The sequence below is a fragment of the Taudactylus pleione genome, unplaced genomic scaffold (genome assembly GCF_031769625.1).
Source record: "Taudactylus pleione unplaced genomic scaffold, aTauple2 ptg000703l, whole genome shotgun sequence".
Lineage (NCBI taxonomy): Eukaryota > Metazoa > Chordata > Amphibia > Anura > Myobatrachidae > Taudactylus > Taudactylus pleione.
The window spans coordinates 318,838-335,204 of NW_028285105.1; the positions used below are offsets into that span (position 1 = coordinate 318,838).

General features: G+C 41.8%; 1 protein-coding gene across 1 annotated transcript in view; it reads left to right on the forward strand.

Annotated features, from left to right (window-relative positions):
• Positions 1-9,636, forward strand: part of MCUB (mitochondrial calcium uniporter dominant negative subunit beta) — a 120,155-nt gene extending 110,519 nt beyond the window's left edge. The window contains exons 7-8 of the mRNA XM_088456436.1: positions 1,494-1,610; positions 9,447-9,636. Coding sequence (XP_088312562.1) covers positions 1,494-1,610; positions 9,447-9,524 — 195 coding nt within the window. The 3' untranslated portion in view covers positions 9,525-9,636. The remainder of the gene's footprint in view (positions 1-1,493; positions 1,611-9,446) is intronic.
• The last annotated feature ends 6,731 nt before the right edge of the window (positions 9,637-16,367 follow it).

A 16,367-nucleotide genomic window follows, 5' to 3' on the forward strand; every position in this document is an offset into this window, starting at 1 on the left:
CTGGGGGGAAATGCGAAAAAGAAGCCCATAGGTTTCTATTGTTTGCATCGCATTTCGGAGCTTGGTACATTTGGGGGCATATTCAATTGGGTGCGAGGTTTAGCGAGGAAAAAATCTTGTGCCCAAATTTGGTTTACTGCGGGTATGCGCGCTCCCAATACCCGCGGTATCCAATTTAAAAAATAAGTGGTCACGGGTTTGAAAACCCTGCACCGCGTAAAAATAATTCTCCACTTACCTGCCCGGTGGTCTTTGCGGCTCCCGGTGGCCTCCCCTCCATCTTCTCACTGGAGAGGGGGCTCTGCTGGGAGTCCCGGGGGCTGCAGGGAGGCACATGGGCTGCTGGAAGATGTAGTTCTCCCAGAACCCGTTACGGGGGGCACGCTGACCGGGGGTCACATACACAACACTCATACTCACACACTCCCTTATACAGACTTAGAAACTCTCACACACACTGACATACTCACCGCTGCTGCAGGAGACTGGGTCCCGACGCTGGATGCAGAAGACCAGCTCTTCGGAAGGTGAGTATTACAGACTAAGCTAATTGGAAACTTCCAATTGCTTAATTAGTCATTAGGAGGGGTGCGCCGGGGTCCCAGAGCATTTCCTGACCTTTTTTCCAAAAATTGGGGATTTTAGGAAAAATTGGTCGTGCTCTGGAGGTGCGCAAAAAAAACCTCCCGGCGCTCAAAATAGAAGAGCAAAAATCCAGCGCCTGCAGGAAAAACCTTGCAGATGCGGGATTTTTGCTTTTCTCGCCCCCAATTGAATATGCACCATGGAAATACAGCCAAAACTAGTGCTTTTATTGTCTATCTATCTATGAATTTAGTGTCAATATAATCATTAGTAGTGGAAAAATCACAGCACGAGTACCTGCCCCAGGGTGGGTATCTCAAGTTGGGTACACACTAGATGATACATTGGACGACTTGTCGCTTTTGAGCCCAATTGGAATGACATATCGTCTATTGTGTACGCACTTTTGCGTGTTTCTGTGAGTCATTCCTCGCATCTTCTTATCTGATGTACTATACGGCAAATGAGAAGAGATATTTTATGATTTTGAGCACATTGTGAATTGTGTGTACGCCCTTTCTGGACGACCAGGCCATACGTCATTCTGGTCTGGGCTCTGAAGACGTCACCTCAGCCACTCCCATACCCTCCACTTTCTCTTCCTACAGTCGGCTCGACGCATGCTGTTTATTTAACATTAAATTAAAATTTTCCAGAAATCATTTAGATGGTCGTATGGTGTTTTTAAAAGCACATTATATATCGTTAACGATCTAACAACCAAACGATGCAAGATATATTGTTCCGAGAGTTGCAGTTCTGGCTATGGCATAGACACACTGTTGCGAGGACAACTTGCACCCTTTGCAAAATCGACATCTTAAAATGTTTTACAACCATGTACGGGTTCATTTTGCAAAGGCATCTTAAACATTTAGACCAGTGACCCTTATATGCTTCTGTTGCAGGACTATGTGTATCCTGATATTAGAGACCGCCAGTTCCTACACATCTTCTACAAAAGAGCCAAGAAGCTTCAATTCGACGTGGAGAAGTACAATACATTGAGTAATGAGGTTACAGAGGTATTGCCATCTTGAAATTCCCTTCTCTTTGCTGTAGTAGCTTATCTGTTCCATCCTATATTCGCATTGCAAGAATACAAAACCGCATAAAGCTGTTGCTGAATAGTAATGATCAGTGGTGGCTCCAGAGGTGGGGCTGCACCAACTGTCATCCCAACTGCTGCCAAACATCACTGGCATGGTGTGGCTCCCCTATTTGAATTGCGGAACAGCCCCACCTCTGGAGTTGCCACTGGTAATGATAATAAACTACTTTATGCTGAAAGTTGCACAAAGCTAGATTATCCTGATGTAGAAACCAAGTTAATGTGGGTGGTCTGTCATATTTGGGTGAAATTAGGATAGAACTTGGTGTCATTCAAGCGCATTCCATCTGCTAAAGTATTGTTAGTCAGACAGCTCAATCCACTAGTGGTCATAGAGCTCAATTAGCTTTTTGCTGACACATTGAAGTGAATGAGAAATGCTCATTCCCTTGCACATGGGAGGGATTAGGCTCTGAAGATGTTACATGCAGCATATTCTGGGTTCAATCACATCCATGTGACCAGGACCAGCAATGATTTAAGCGTGCCAGCAGAGAGCAAGCTAGCTCCATGAATGCTACTGTAGCACTTTTATAGCTGGAAAAGCGCCAGTGTGTCACTACTTAACAGAATGTGATAGAATTTAATAATCAGCATGTGGACTGTAGTTTAATTAAGTCTCATTTTCCTAATTCAATCTTTTACTTTGTCTAGTCCCCAGTGTAATTATTTTCTATTTAGTTTTCTGGGCTTTAAAACATAATCAATTGTTTGCTTCCTGTGTCCTTTTCTCTTCTCAAATGCCAATGTTATGCAGCAGTTGTAGATTATACAAAGGGAGACCCAGCTTCACAGGAGACGGATGTATACTTTCAGAGGGGCCTAATAAACAACCAGGTGGTGGGTTGATTTACTGTATGTGTGTAAACAAAAAACTGTGCTCTCATACTATTGGGCCCAGTAATTGCAAAACATTCCCGTGTGTCCAATAAAAATGAAACTATGGTTTTAGAAGGAATTAGGATATTGGATCAGACCTACAGTACCATTAGCAGCTAACTGTACTTTACATAACAAATAAATAAATATTACATACCAGTATATTATATGGAAACAATCCCAAAAAATATTTTCAGAACATTTCTCAAATCACTTTTTGTGGTTTGAACTAGATTATAATCCAGTCATTTGTAGCAATTGACATTTGCCAGTTGTCAACCAAATAGAATAAATATATTGCCAAATTCTGTCTTCTACAGCTACGAAATAGTTTAGTTTAAACTCAAATGAGCAGAGTCATCTACCATATGTGTCATGTCTGTCTAATCTGCCATCCTTGTTTGTCATGTCTTATTCTGATTTGTTTTTTGCATGCTACATTATATGATTTGTTCTGTTAATTGTATCCTTGCATTTATTGTTGTACTTTGTAACCTTTACATCATATGTTTACTGTGTACATGTATATTATATCTGTATGACAATGTACAGGCAAATGTGTAAGATGTATTGCTCTAGGTGGGCGCCATCAGTTACGATGGCCACCTCCACATTGTTTTAAGGGACCAGCACAAGCTAGAATCTTACCTAGGGCTCCAAACTGTTCAGGGACTGCTGTGTGACTAGGTCAGGTGGTACAGAATCTATGGCATTATACAAATAAACAGTGATGTCTATATTCAGTTATTTCTAGCTGAATATGGTGCTGGTGGTTACTGGGGCCTGTAGGTGTCTGCATTCACACGCTACGTTGTTTAGTCATCAGCACAGCTGCAATGTTTGTCCTTCAAAGCTCTGGATAGATAAATCCCTTTAGCCATAAGCTTGAGAATGTTGTAGGACGTTTTTGCTGCTTAATATCATGATCAAATGGAATTTTCCCCTGAATATGATATTGTTACTAAAGCTTATGATGGGGGAAACAAACCTCTATTTTACTTCTCTTGGTGACACCATGGAGCACTTTTCTACTATCGCACAATTTTCTATTGTGTTTTTAACATCATGTTTGAAATGCAATAATATATGTTTGTGATAACTTCGGGTTTTATTGTGAATACTACTGGTGCCATTAAAATATTTCACTGTTTTTCATTGCTATCTGCACAGGATTATGTACAGTAATTAGGCTGTGGATTTGCTTTTTGTACAGTTGGCACACATTAACATTACAACTAGCTAACTGGTCAAAAATCTGGTACTGTACGGGAGTAAACGACAATCGGCCGTACGTTCCCAAATGCCGGAAACTGTTGTTCAGACAAGTTGGTTAAATAAAACAAATTTAACCAACTTGTTTGAACAACTGTTTTTTGTTGATATGTCCTATTGGTGTAGAACAATAGGAACCAGCGGAATTATGAAGAGGAGATTAATGCAGACAGTGTTCCTTAACCAGGATATTGGGTTTATTTGTAACAGCAGGTACATGGTTAATAGCAGTGGGAAAAAAAAATCCCTTCAGCACACTGCAGCAATGTCAACAAAAATTCTTGAATCCTACATAATAGAAATTCAGAGGTATTCGCTACATACATTTGCAAATATATGAATAAGCACCAGGCCAGTGTCAAGGCTCCTCTATACTGGCGTCCCTAACATTAAGGGATTCACATCCGAGGAGCAAGGTACCCCAAAAAATTCCAGCCAAGGACCATCCCCAGGGCATCACACGAAAAGGGGAAAGAAGGTGATAGTGAAGTGTAAAGTATAGATGTCACACAACAACAAGGAATTGAATCCGCACTAGAAAAAATATATTGGTCTATACAGATGAGCCTATAATTGGCACATTAATATTTGTTACACAGAAATCAACTGAAAGAATTTAATACAGGTTCTCTGTATATGGAATAAAGTGTTGGTGGTGCTCCCTCTGAGTCAGAATACACAAAATTCGTACAAAGAGGAGAGAAAGCAGACTTTTTTTTTTTTTTTATGGGGCACTCTTATTGATTTGTATGATTCAGCTAAAATATTACTTTTATTAATGTATTAGTTAAAATGAATGAGTCAAAAAATTAATTAGACAAACTTATGTTAATAATTATGCTCGGGGTATACACAGCAAAATTTTTTGTTCAGAAAACATCAGATCCGCAAATATCACTTGACATGAGTTTAGTTTCTCTCATAATGTGGCTACCCAATTCTGCCACTCCTACTAATCATCAAATATATACAGTAGGTAGGATAGGCAAGCTACAGCGAATTTTGAGTTCCACATAAATGCACCCACATGTAATAAATTGCGTATTAATTGCAAAATAAAAAAACTCAAAAGAAAAAACCTTTAGTGCAAAACCTTTCAGTTCCGCACTAAATCATATAGGCCAACAGAGCAGGTCTGATGTATATCGTATCACAAAACCATGTAATGGGCACATAGTTCCAACCCGGTTTATCACATTCATTAAATACACCCTGTGACTTTTTATACTTGTGACATGTACCACTTTTACTGGTAACCGAATAACTAATGTTCTCAGTATATTATCATAGGATTAAATCCTGTTTATAGTAACACAATTACCACATCCATATATCCGTTCTAAACATGAGCTGCGGTGTTAGATCTGAGTACCGGTGTCATATGTATTAATTTATACAGAGAAAGCATGTGTTTGTGCGTCAGTGTTAAATCTTCCAACTACTGTCCGTATATATATCAATTGCCACAATATTATTAGTAAGTGAATAAAGGAAAAATGAAATAACAACCTCCACTCTCATGACATCTGATCTAATCTCAGCATGCCCGTAGATATAACCATAATGTCAGAATATAACACATCAAACCACACATGCTAATGAGTGCTCTAATTGAGATAGGACTCTCAGAGCTCTCAGTTCCTGTATCACATAAGATAAATGCTCGTTTAGTGGGTGTAAAAAAGATTCCCTCCAGCATACTGCAGCAATAACAACAAAAAAACTTGAATCCTATTTTTGTTGATATTGCTGCAGTGTGCTGGGCGGAATCTTTTTTTTTTTTTCTCTCTGTGGTTCAGCGTTAACCCCGCCCTTTACAAGCACCTGTGCAATGTCATTAAGCTGATGTGAGCGACCACCATACTTTTTGTTAATAGCAGTTGTACTGTATACACACAGTGATATAGGAAACCTACAGTGGCAACCTGGAGCATACAGGGTTTGCTGCGTGTTGTAGTGTGCCTGGTGCAGAAAGCACCATTAAGCTGTCCCTTTACTGTAGTGGCAAGCGAGGAGCTTGTGGAGCTAAGTGGTGGTGGTATACGGTGTCTGTTTCAGGGTCCAGGGAGCACATGGTGCGTCCTTGTATGTGGGACGCCAGAGAAGAGAGACCCGCAGTAGCAAATATTGGAGAAGAGACCGCCAGGTAGAGCCACGGTGGTTCCTAATGCTCGCCGTATCCAGCAAACATGGAGACAGACCAGAGTCCTGCATATCTCTCAACAGCCCCCCTCGCTCAAGGATGTCTCCTGTCACAAAAATACAGGATTCCTAACTTTTAGCTGACATGTCAACAATACTATTCTCGCTGGTCATACAAAATGCATTTGCTACTGTACAATCTACAAGCTAACTGACAGAATGACTCTTGCTAGCGACATACTTAGACCGGACATAACACTCTAGACAGCCAAAAAATTCTACTTTCTCGTCACATACAGTGCTGGCAGTTTCATCACTGCAAAAAAACTTCAGTCAATCAAAGTCTCTTTTAAGCATGGGAACTCTTTAACAGTCTCTGCAAACGTCATGCACTCGCCTCAATAACAGACCATTAAGTTGATGACCTCTCTCCTTGAGCATCTCACTGATCACAGAAAGTGACACCTGCTAACTCCTCACAATAGGGCAGATGTTTGAAGCTCTGGAAAGTGATAAAATGGAGAGTGATAAACGACCAGCCAGTCAGCTCCTAACTGTCATGTTACAGGCTGTGTTTGAAAAATGACAGTTGGGAGCTGATTGGTTGGTCATTTATCATTCTCCACTTTCACTTCCCAGAGCTTCATACATCTGCCCCACTATCTCCAAGAGGGTTGTCTCCCGTCTGCCCTTACAGAACTCCTGTTCTGTGATTGGGCATACATACTGGCAGTCTCTAATTTAGACACTCTTCCAGCTGTAGGCATATCTAACAAAACAGAATGTTTGGACTTCAAAAGCTTTTTATTTTTAGCTACCTAAAGTCTCTTTTGCTCTCATCGGCTGTCATTGCACAACACTCCTCTTTGTCTAGGACGTATAGATGCTGGCAATGGGTTGTTGTCGCTTTCCCAGGCTCTCTTTATTTTGCACAACGCATTTGCTCTCTACTTACTTGATTCTGTATGCTCTCTCATCATGGACACCTGTGACAATGAGGTTTGTCCCCAAATCTGGTGCAAATAACACATCTTGGATATCTGTGACTATAGTTTCACCATATATCTTCAGCCGCACTGTGATTATCCTGACTTTTCTGGCTGCAAGGGTTTTGTTTCTAATAGGTTTGACCGTTACAGGTTTACACATGCTTAGTGATGTTAACTACTCTCGACTGCAGCTGAAATGCCTTGTGGATCCCGAGTCCAAACGGTCTTTTCTGTGACTGCCTGTAACACTTAGGACTAACTAATTTTTCTTGCCAAGCTTCTTTTGTTGCGTGACATTCGCATCTTTCCGTTTACACTCTGAGGCCTCATGTCCAACTTTGTGACATAAGTAACACCTGCACTTGGGTCTGGTATTTCACTTCGTTCAACTGGTAAGCATTCATTGAACTGCAGCAGTTTTGTCCTCACGTTCTCGGTTGATGGCTTAATCATTTAGGTTCTAAATCTACTACTAAAAAAACGAATTAAGACGTTTGGTTCTGTAGCATCACCATTGCAACCTCCTCATGACGACTTGTACTCCTATAGATGTTAGCTGCTGAGATAGACATATACTCAATTATGTCTCTGCATTCACATTCAATTTGATACCGTACAGTGTATGCCTCAAATGTATCCTCCTCATAAGATCTCTCGGCCTGATTCAGTATGGATCACAATAGCGATTACGTACAGTCTCACTGCGAAGATATGCTATTGTCTGCGATCGCTATGCCATACTCAACCTAACATAAGAATGCCCACATTACCTCCGTACACATGTAATACTTAGCAAGACTGCAGAACCATCGGTAACATCGAGTACCATCACGCAGCCTCATGCACACTTGCACAAGATCTGACCTTACTCAGAAATTGCTAACCTCATTCCACGCAATGAAAGCCCAAGCTGCAAAGGCTAATTTATGCACACCCCTGCCACAGCATTCAAATACACTGGCACGCCTGCATTTCACCGACAACCCTCCTTTCAGCACCCACAAACGGCACTTCCTGTCAATCACCCCTGGGTTTGCGTAGTCACTGCAATCGCAATCCCAATCTCAGTAGAGAGTTCGAACTGTGATGCTTGCACAGAGCGCAACACTTGGCTGATTGTGTGCGTAATCACAGTTGTGATCACTGCTGAATCAGGCTCTCTGTCGGCATATGACATGTGGATAGCCCTGCAGACAGCATATGAAGACAATTTCCAGTGAACTATGAAGTAAACGTGTAGCTCCACACTTAGAGCCATGTGGACCATAGGCCTATCTACTTCATCTGGGTTAGGATTGTCACCTGGGTTAGATGTAGTCTCCCACATCTCCTGATATTTGAGCTGCATCTACATAGCAAACTTCCATGTGGTATAATTCTCTGAGCCTCTATTTCATTGGTGCTGCACAGTGCATGCTGTACACTGATCCAAATGCAGGACTTGCTGTATGCTTCACATGCAGGATTCTTTGGCACCTATGGTGCCTGGGCCTATAACCTGTTGATATATCTTATTGATGTAGAACAATAGGCACCAGTGGAATTGTGAAAAGGAGGTTAGTCCAGACCAGACAGTGTTCCTTAACAAAGTACTGGGTTTATTGGTAACAGCAAGTATAGGGTTAATAGAGGTAATGCATGTGCAGTGGTATAGGAGACATACTGTAACAGTCTGGAGCATGCTGGGTATTGTAGTGCGTCTGGTACAGAATGCAGCATCAGGCTGTCCACTTAAGCTTGTGGAGCTGAGCAGTGGTGGTATAGTGAAGATCTATATCGCTTGTGGTTGTAGGAGACAGGCGCATGCTCATATTGGAGGAGAGACAGTACAGAGTGCCGCTGATCTCTCAACATTTTTGTCCATTTTATGGCATTTGGGAGCATAGGGGTGATTGTTGTTTCCTCCCATGCATTACCAGATTTTCGTTCCAACTAATTGGCTGGTTGAAATTATAATCTATAGATGTGTGGCCATCTTAATTGTTTCCCATAAAATCTTTCCCACAAGCTCTTCTAACATAAAGCTATGCCATACTAAACATGCTCAGGAGCAATGGCACCCAATGAGGCCAGCAAAGTCCTTGCACACGACAAAGTTTGCGTGTGTCAAGAAGGGGGCGTGGGCCTCATGGCACACTCCCGGTTTAATCACTCTGTGGGTGTGCCCAGCAATCCTGAAGAAGGCGGGCTCCCCTCAGACAGTCTGCCTGCTCTGCCAGCTCCTCCTTAGTGATCGGGGAGCCAGGCGCTACACTGTGATATTAGTAAGCAGTGCTCTGCTCCCTGTCACTGAGGAGAAGCTGGAATTTTGATGACATCCCCTCGTAGGGTGACAACCGGTGCGGTCTGCACCCCCCTAGTGATGCCACTGCCCAGGAGTGTTGTACAGTCATTCTTTCTACCTCGCACTATATGCAGTAAAAGTTTGTTGCTGTAGTTTCACATATTTTATTTCTCTTTTACCCCAGGTTGAAGAAAGCTTGAGACGTCTGAGAAACCCTCTACGATTGAAGCTTCCAATTGAACAGCTGCGTGAGGGAGAATAGTTTTGATTTTTCTTTTTATGCAAAATAGATAATTTTTCATGTTTTACATATTTTTTGTAAAATGGGTTATTAGAGTCATACTTTTAGAGATTACAATAAACTATAAGGAAGACCTCGTGTTTTTATTTTTGTAGCATTTATTTAGACACAAGACCACATTGAGAATTTTTTAATACTCCGTGTATAACAGCATTTAAAGGAATTACTGAGGTTCCATCTGAAACCAACTAGATCAAATGATCATTTTATTCTGACAGTGCTGAGAAGCAGAGATTCCGTGCATGACATTTTGGTAAATTACAAGAAAGTTAACCAAAGGACAACAATGCGCTCATTAAAGAGCAGGTCGGCACCAGTGGTTTAGCCCCAACAGTCTACTTTATTGTTAGGCTAGTGCAGTGGTTCCACAACTGGGTGCCGTGGCATATCGGGGAACCACAGGGCACTTGCAGGGGTACCATGGGTTTGTGGTCTAGGACCAAATAAATTTATGGTAAATGTGCTTCGCAGCCACCAGCATTGATTTTGCCTCTTAAAATATGTGGACAAACAGAAGCAGGAGTCCATCCCCTCCGTCCAGGATAAGTACAGCTTTCTTAGTTTAATAATAATTGCTGAATTTCTCAATAAGGGAACCACTGAGCTAGTGTATTATTCAGCGCAGTCACTAGCCACTGTATCTCCATGGCATCCAGGATCACACTGATGCCAGGAGATGGCGAAAAAAGCTACCTCAGAATAAGAGGGAAGCAGGGACATCAGCTCTGGGTAGAAGAGGCAGAGGGGGAGAATTATTTCTGCACATGTTTATGGGAGGTATAGTAGATGAACACCCCATTAGACAACTAGGGGCAGTATTGTACACTTAGGAGTGGTGAGTGGCGTTCAGTGTTATTATGGAATAATCTTATGTTAGTTGAGAGGAGAACATCTCTAATAGTGAAAGAACAATGGGAGGGAATAAGGTTGGCTTCCAGGTTCGGTGCCAGGTTGAGGTTATTTAATGTTGCTGGTGGAAGCATTTGTAAGGTAATTAATGATTGTCAAATCGAATACTAATTTACAATCAGTGCGCTTCAAAAAACGAGAAATGGTGCAAATAGGTTTTTTTGTACACCCAGAAACACCATATGACATATGAAAAAAAGGGGATTTAAACCTTGCGCAAAGCTTCTAATCGGGGTTCAGTTTCAGTTCAACTGTATCCCGATTAGAGGATTTGCACAAGGTTTAAATCCCCTTTTTTTTTCCATAATTAATGATTGTGACAGGGCATGGATTGTGTCATTTTGTGGTGGGGAGCATTGTGACGTTAGAGGAGTCTCAAAACTATTACTCTGTTAAGGAATGGGAATTAAAAGTGGCCCTGAGAAGTATACTGAAAGTGGCCTCATGCTGTAAGAAAGGCTAAATTATATGAACACTGGAGTTGAGAAGAGAACACTGTAAATGAAGAAAGAACAATGGGAAGCAATAAGGTAGGCTTCCAGGTAAATAGGTGGGGTAAAATCAACAGTAAATGAGGCATACCTGTGATGCACAACACCAGTTTGGCTTGGTACCATGCAAGGGATGTGAATGTTGCTTTAGATAATGTCAGGCTGCCCTCCAATCCCTTCCCTTCAAACACATGAATAAGATTGTGAGTGCCATTATTTTATCTATTATTTATTAACTTTTATTATGGAAACGGCATGATTTACCGCCGGTTCAAATCCCGACAGCAGAAGCCCGGCTGTATTTTTTCTACTTACTAACCTTAGGGGTGCCTAACTCTAACTTCCCCCCCCCCCAAGAGCCTAAACCTAACCCCCCCTTCCTCCGCAGCCTAACCCTAACTTCCCCCCGAGGATGCCTAACCCCCCCTTCCCGTAGTCTAACCCTAACTTCCCTTCAATCGGTAAGCCTGGGTGTCGGGCTCCCGGCGTAGGTCTGTCATTAGACACTTGCCGGGATTAGACAGTCGGGATGCCGATGGACGTCATTTAGACCATCGGCATCCCGACTGCATATCGTTATTAGCGCACACACATTATGCAGCACAGAGAATTTCAGTCATTCACATCAGTCCCTGGTGCAGTGGATATTCCTCATCACATGGATATAAATACAGTACACACTTAGGTTTATTGGATTCTGACAAAAAATTAACCCACCAGTTTCTTTTTGGACTGTGGGAGGGACCCGGAGCACCCAGAGGAAACGTATACAAACCCAGAGAATGTACAAACTCCACACAAATAACTGCCCATTATAGGGTGCATGCAGCTTGCCTCTCGAAGCCGTGAGATGTGGGATGTACCTCCACAGAATTGGGACAGATAAGAGACCATGGGCCAAATGTAATAGGGTGAGAGTTTAGAAAATGTGAGAGGTTAGCAGTAAAACAAACACTTTTTTAAACATTTAGATGTTTTCCCATTTTGAAGATAATAAAATGTGAGAGTTTAGTAGTAAACGCACATTGATCAAGTTTTAACTCTCACCCCATTACCTTTGGTTCCATATCTCTCCTATCTGTGCTTTAACTACCACTGTTGTGGGCATATGTATCAAAGCTTGATATGAGATAAAATTGTGAGATCTAAATCGCCAACCTATCAACTCACAACTATCATTTTTAAACACAGCCTGCAAATTGTAAGTTAGAAGCTGATTAGTTTGTCATGTATATCTCACAAATCTATCTTACATCAAGCTTAGATACATATGCCCCTGAAGCCCGTATTCAATTAGGGAGGGTTAGGTTTAGGGCTCCCGTGGGGACTTAAGGTTAGGCACCCCTCCCCCCCCCCCCGGGAGGGTTAGGGTTAGGCTAGGGGAAGGGAGGGTTAGGGTTAGGCACCCCCCCGGGAGACATGGGTTTAGGCAGCGGGGAAGGGGGGGTTAGGTTTAGGCACTTAGAATTGGGGAGGTTAGGGTTAGGCACCCCTAAGGGAGGGTTAGAGTGGGGAATTAGGTTAGCGATACTTACCTTAGGTAGGACAATCAGGATTTTCACCCTTGCCGGGCAGCCGCTGTCGGAAATTTTAACCGCCGGCCGTGCGTCTGGCGGTAATAACACACCCTTTTTTTGTTCATAGAGAGCAGGCCTGGCCAACCTGTGGCTCACTAGCTGTTGTAAAACTACAAGTCCCAGCTGGCTTTACCAGCTGATCAGTGGGAGGGTATGCTGGGACTTGTTGTTTTACAACAGCTGGAGAGCCGCAGGGAGGCCAGGTATGATATAGAGGAAAATTTATTTCCAGAGACATTTCTAACATTATAAAGCTACTGAGCTCATTTGGTACAAAAAGTGTTTTTTTTTAAACCCTTTAATTATCTCATTTAATGAGATATATTTATTATACATGGGTTATTTCCTATCTTGCTTTGGTTTTAGAATCTACATAGTAATATTTTTCATTGTTATATATTCTCGCACAAGTTATTTTTATTAGTTTTCTTTGGTACTGTAGTGTCTGAACGTTGTATTGTGCTGCTATTGTTTTTTCCTCTATCTAATGGCAGCAGTCTGTGCACACAGTTTAACACATTTGTTATTAGTATATTCTAGATCTCTCAATTTTATATCTATTTAGCAGAATTTAGAATTTCTAATTTTAAATATATTATTACATATATATTTGTATTTATTTGCACCTTAGTGACTCTTTTGACAGCGCCAGTGACACCCTTTCCTTTCTATTTGACTGATATTTGATAAATGTATTTTCCCTTAAGCCCTTAATACATAGACTCCACATTGCATTATTAGTCATTACCATATATTAATATGCCCACCAACCCTAAATTACATTAATCCATTTATTCTGTATGTATATCTGTATAGTTTTGATCACTTATTTATGGGTGAATGCGGCTAACAATTCAGTATATTCCTGCTGAATTCTCAGATATAGGTTTCATATGTAGAACAATAATAATAAAACTTATAATTTAATATCTATTATACCAGTGGTTCTCAAACTCTGTCCTCAGGACCCCACACAGTTCACAGTTTCCAGATCACCCAGCAGCTGCACAGGTGTATTCATTACTCATTGATACATTTTGGAGTTAATTATTTCACTTTGTGATTCTGTGAGGAGACCTGGAAAACATGCACTGTTTGGGGGTCCTGAGGACCGAGTTTGAGAACCTGTGTATTATACAATTCAATGACACAGAAAAATGTAAAAATCCGTGCTCTCATGCACACTTTGGATAAGTGCATGAGAGCATCGGACCAGAGCTGCTCACTGTAGCTAATCATAGCGCCACAGAGCAGTCAGCCGCCACAGCTGCACGCATCCCAACCAGACCAGCCTGACTGGGAATTGCATAACGGAGAAGAGGCTCTAGGCAGGCGAGACCGAGGACGTTTAACACAGGGCCCTTAAAGGAGGAAAAGAACTTACCGGATAGTTTTCTCAGCGGGATGTCACCGACGACAATATTATCATTAAGTAACCATTGGCCGTTTCTATCACTGAGCGTTTGGACTAATGCGGACCAGTAGATGTTACAACTGGATCCTCAGTATCCCCATACTCTACATGTATACGTGCTCAATAAGGAGAAGAATTACAAGAACACCCAGATCACACAAGCCCTAACCGTCTAAACACAGGACGAAGGAGAATCGCGGATCACCGACCAACACAAGGGCTTGGTTCAGCATGGATCGCTGTTGCGATCGCGGCAGTCTAATCTCTCGCAGTTGTGCTGCGAAAATAAGCTAATGTTTGCAACCACTCAGCCAGCATAGAGACGCCCTCTACCGCTTTCTCACATCCGTAATACCTCGCAGTCCTGTGTATACATCAGTAACATCGGCCCGTCGCACACAATTACAGCAACCCTGACCTTTCTCAGATATTGCAAGTCTTGTCACACGCAGTGAGTACTCAAGCTCCGCATGCCGTCGCAGTGGCTAATTTATCCATGCCCATGTAACGTCGGGTCAAACAGACTGGCACGCCTGCATTTCTCCGACCACTCCCCCGTCACCACTCCCAAACGCTGACATCCCATCACTCACTCTGTGATGGATTCCTGTCTGCGTGTGTGATCGCAGTGCAATTGCAATTCTGTCCTGCGCAGTGCATGCGCAGTACGCACCATCGGCCAATCTGTGTACGCGGTTGTAATTGCGATCCATGCTGAATCAGGCCCTAAGATCATTAACCTTTGGGTTCACCTGACAATCTATAATAGGAGTATGAGCTATTGTATTACAGAGCTTGTAGCTATAGATGCAGGTGTGCTGAGGAGGATCATGTATGCCAATTCATCTGTTTTATTTGTTCATGATCTGTGTAAATTGCAAATTTTAGGCTCTTTTTGCTACATTTTGCCAATTTCAATTCCAACTGATACTGTGTATCTGAGCTGAACAAGGGCACTGCCAATATTCATTGTATAGTGAAGAGATTTTTGTGTGTTTTATGTTAGCAAAAAAAAAAAAATGTCTTTTATTTATGCAATTTCCTTAGATAACTAATTCTGGTGCTCTTAACTACTGTTTAGATGAAGCTTATCCCTATTGAAGAGGCTACATTGCACATATCATCTCAGCGCCACTCTCATTGACTTCTACACATTTTGTAATTTTGAGTAACGGGGGAGGGACCCCCCAATGTCTAGGAAAAGGCTGCAGAGTTTGTTCAATAGGAAGTGCCATCAAACAACCATCCTATCATATATTATCCACAAAGCTCTCCCCCAAAGACCTTCCCCTTGTTTTAGTCTAAAGAAAACCTCCCATACATTTTTTTTGCCTAAAAAAAACAACCAAAAAACAGTTTGTAAAGTCTAGGTGTAAATGGCCAGGCCTTGGCACTGTTCTGCATAGATACTTGGATGGGCGGATCGGTAAATAAAGAGGCCCATACACTTAACAACAGATTGCGGGATCCTGCGATAAGATCAGACATGCTGATCTGCCGGTCGGAAATGCCGATCAGTGAACATCGATGTTCTGCGATCCGTGGGAGTATTGGTGACATTCTTCATGTTAAACTTCACCGCTTTGCCGATCACGATCATATTTTGATTGTGATCGGCAAATCAGTGAAATCCAACATGTTGGATTTCACTGATCCTACAACCCGGCTTTTCTGGATAACAGAAACGCGACAATCCGTCGCTAGTGTATGAGAAGACTAGATTTGCTGGTCAAGCCCAGGTTTTTATTTTTAGTATTTGCATAATTATTATTATTATTATTACCAGTTATTTATATAGCGCACACATATTCCGCAGCGTTTTACAGAGAATATTTGTCCATTCATATCAGTCCCTGCCCCAGTGGAGCTTACAATCTATTCCCTACCACATCCACACACACACATACACACTAGGGTTATTTTTTTTTTGTGTTGGGAGCCAATTAACCTACCAGTATATTTTTGGAGTGTGGGAGGAAACCGGAGTACCCGGAGGAAACCCACGCAAGCACAGGGAGAATATACAAACTCCGCACAGGTAGGGCCATGGTGGGAATCGAACCCACGACCTCAGTGCTGTGAGGCAGTAATGCTAACCATTACACCGTCTGTGCTGCCCATAATGCCATATACTTGTCTTCTTTGCTGTGCTGGGATATACTGCTCCATTTCATTAATGTCATAGTGCTGGTTGGTTTTTATATATCTTTCCCTATATTAAAAAAAAAAAAAAAAAGTATGAAAAATTGAGTGCACATCTACACAAGAGAATTGTCAGTGTGTTTATGTATCATGTTTAAGACTCGCATATCTAGGTGTATAATATCTTTGTCTATTTTAAATATAATAAATTTGATTATATTACCCCTGTGATTCTCACCTGATTGGATTATGCAAATTAATTGACTGACAT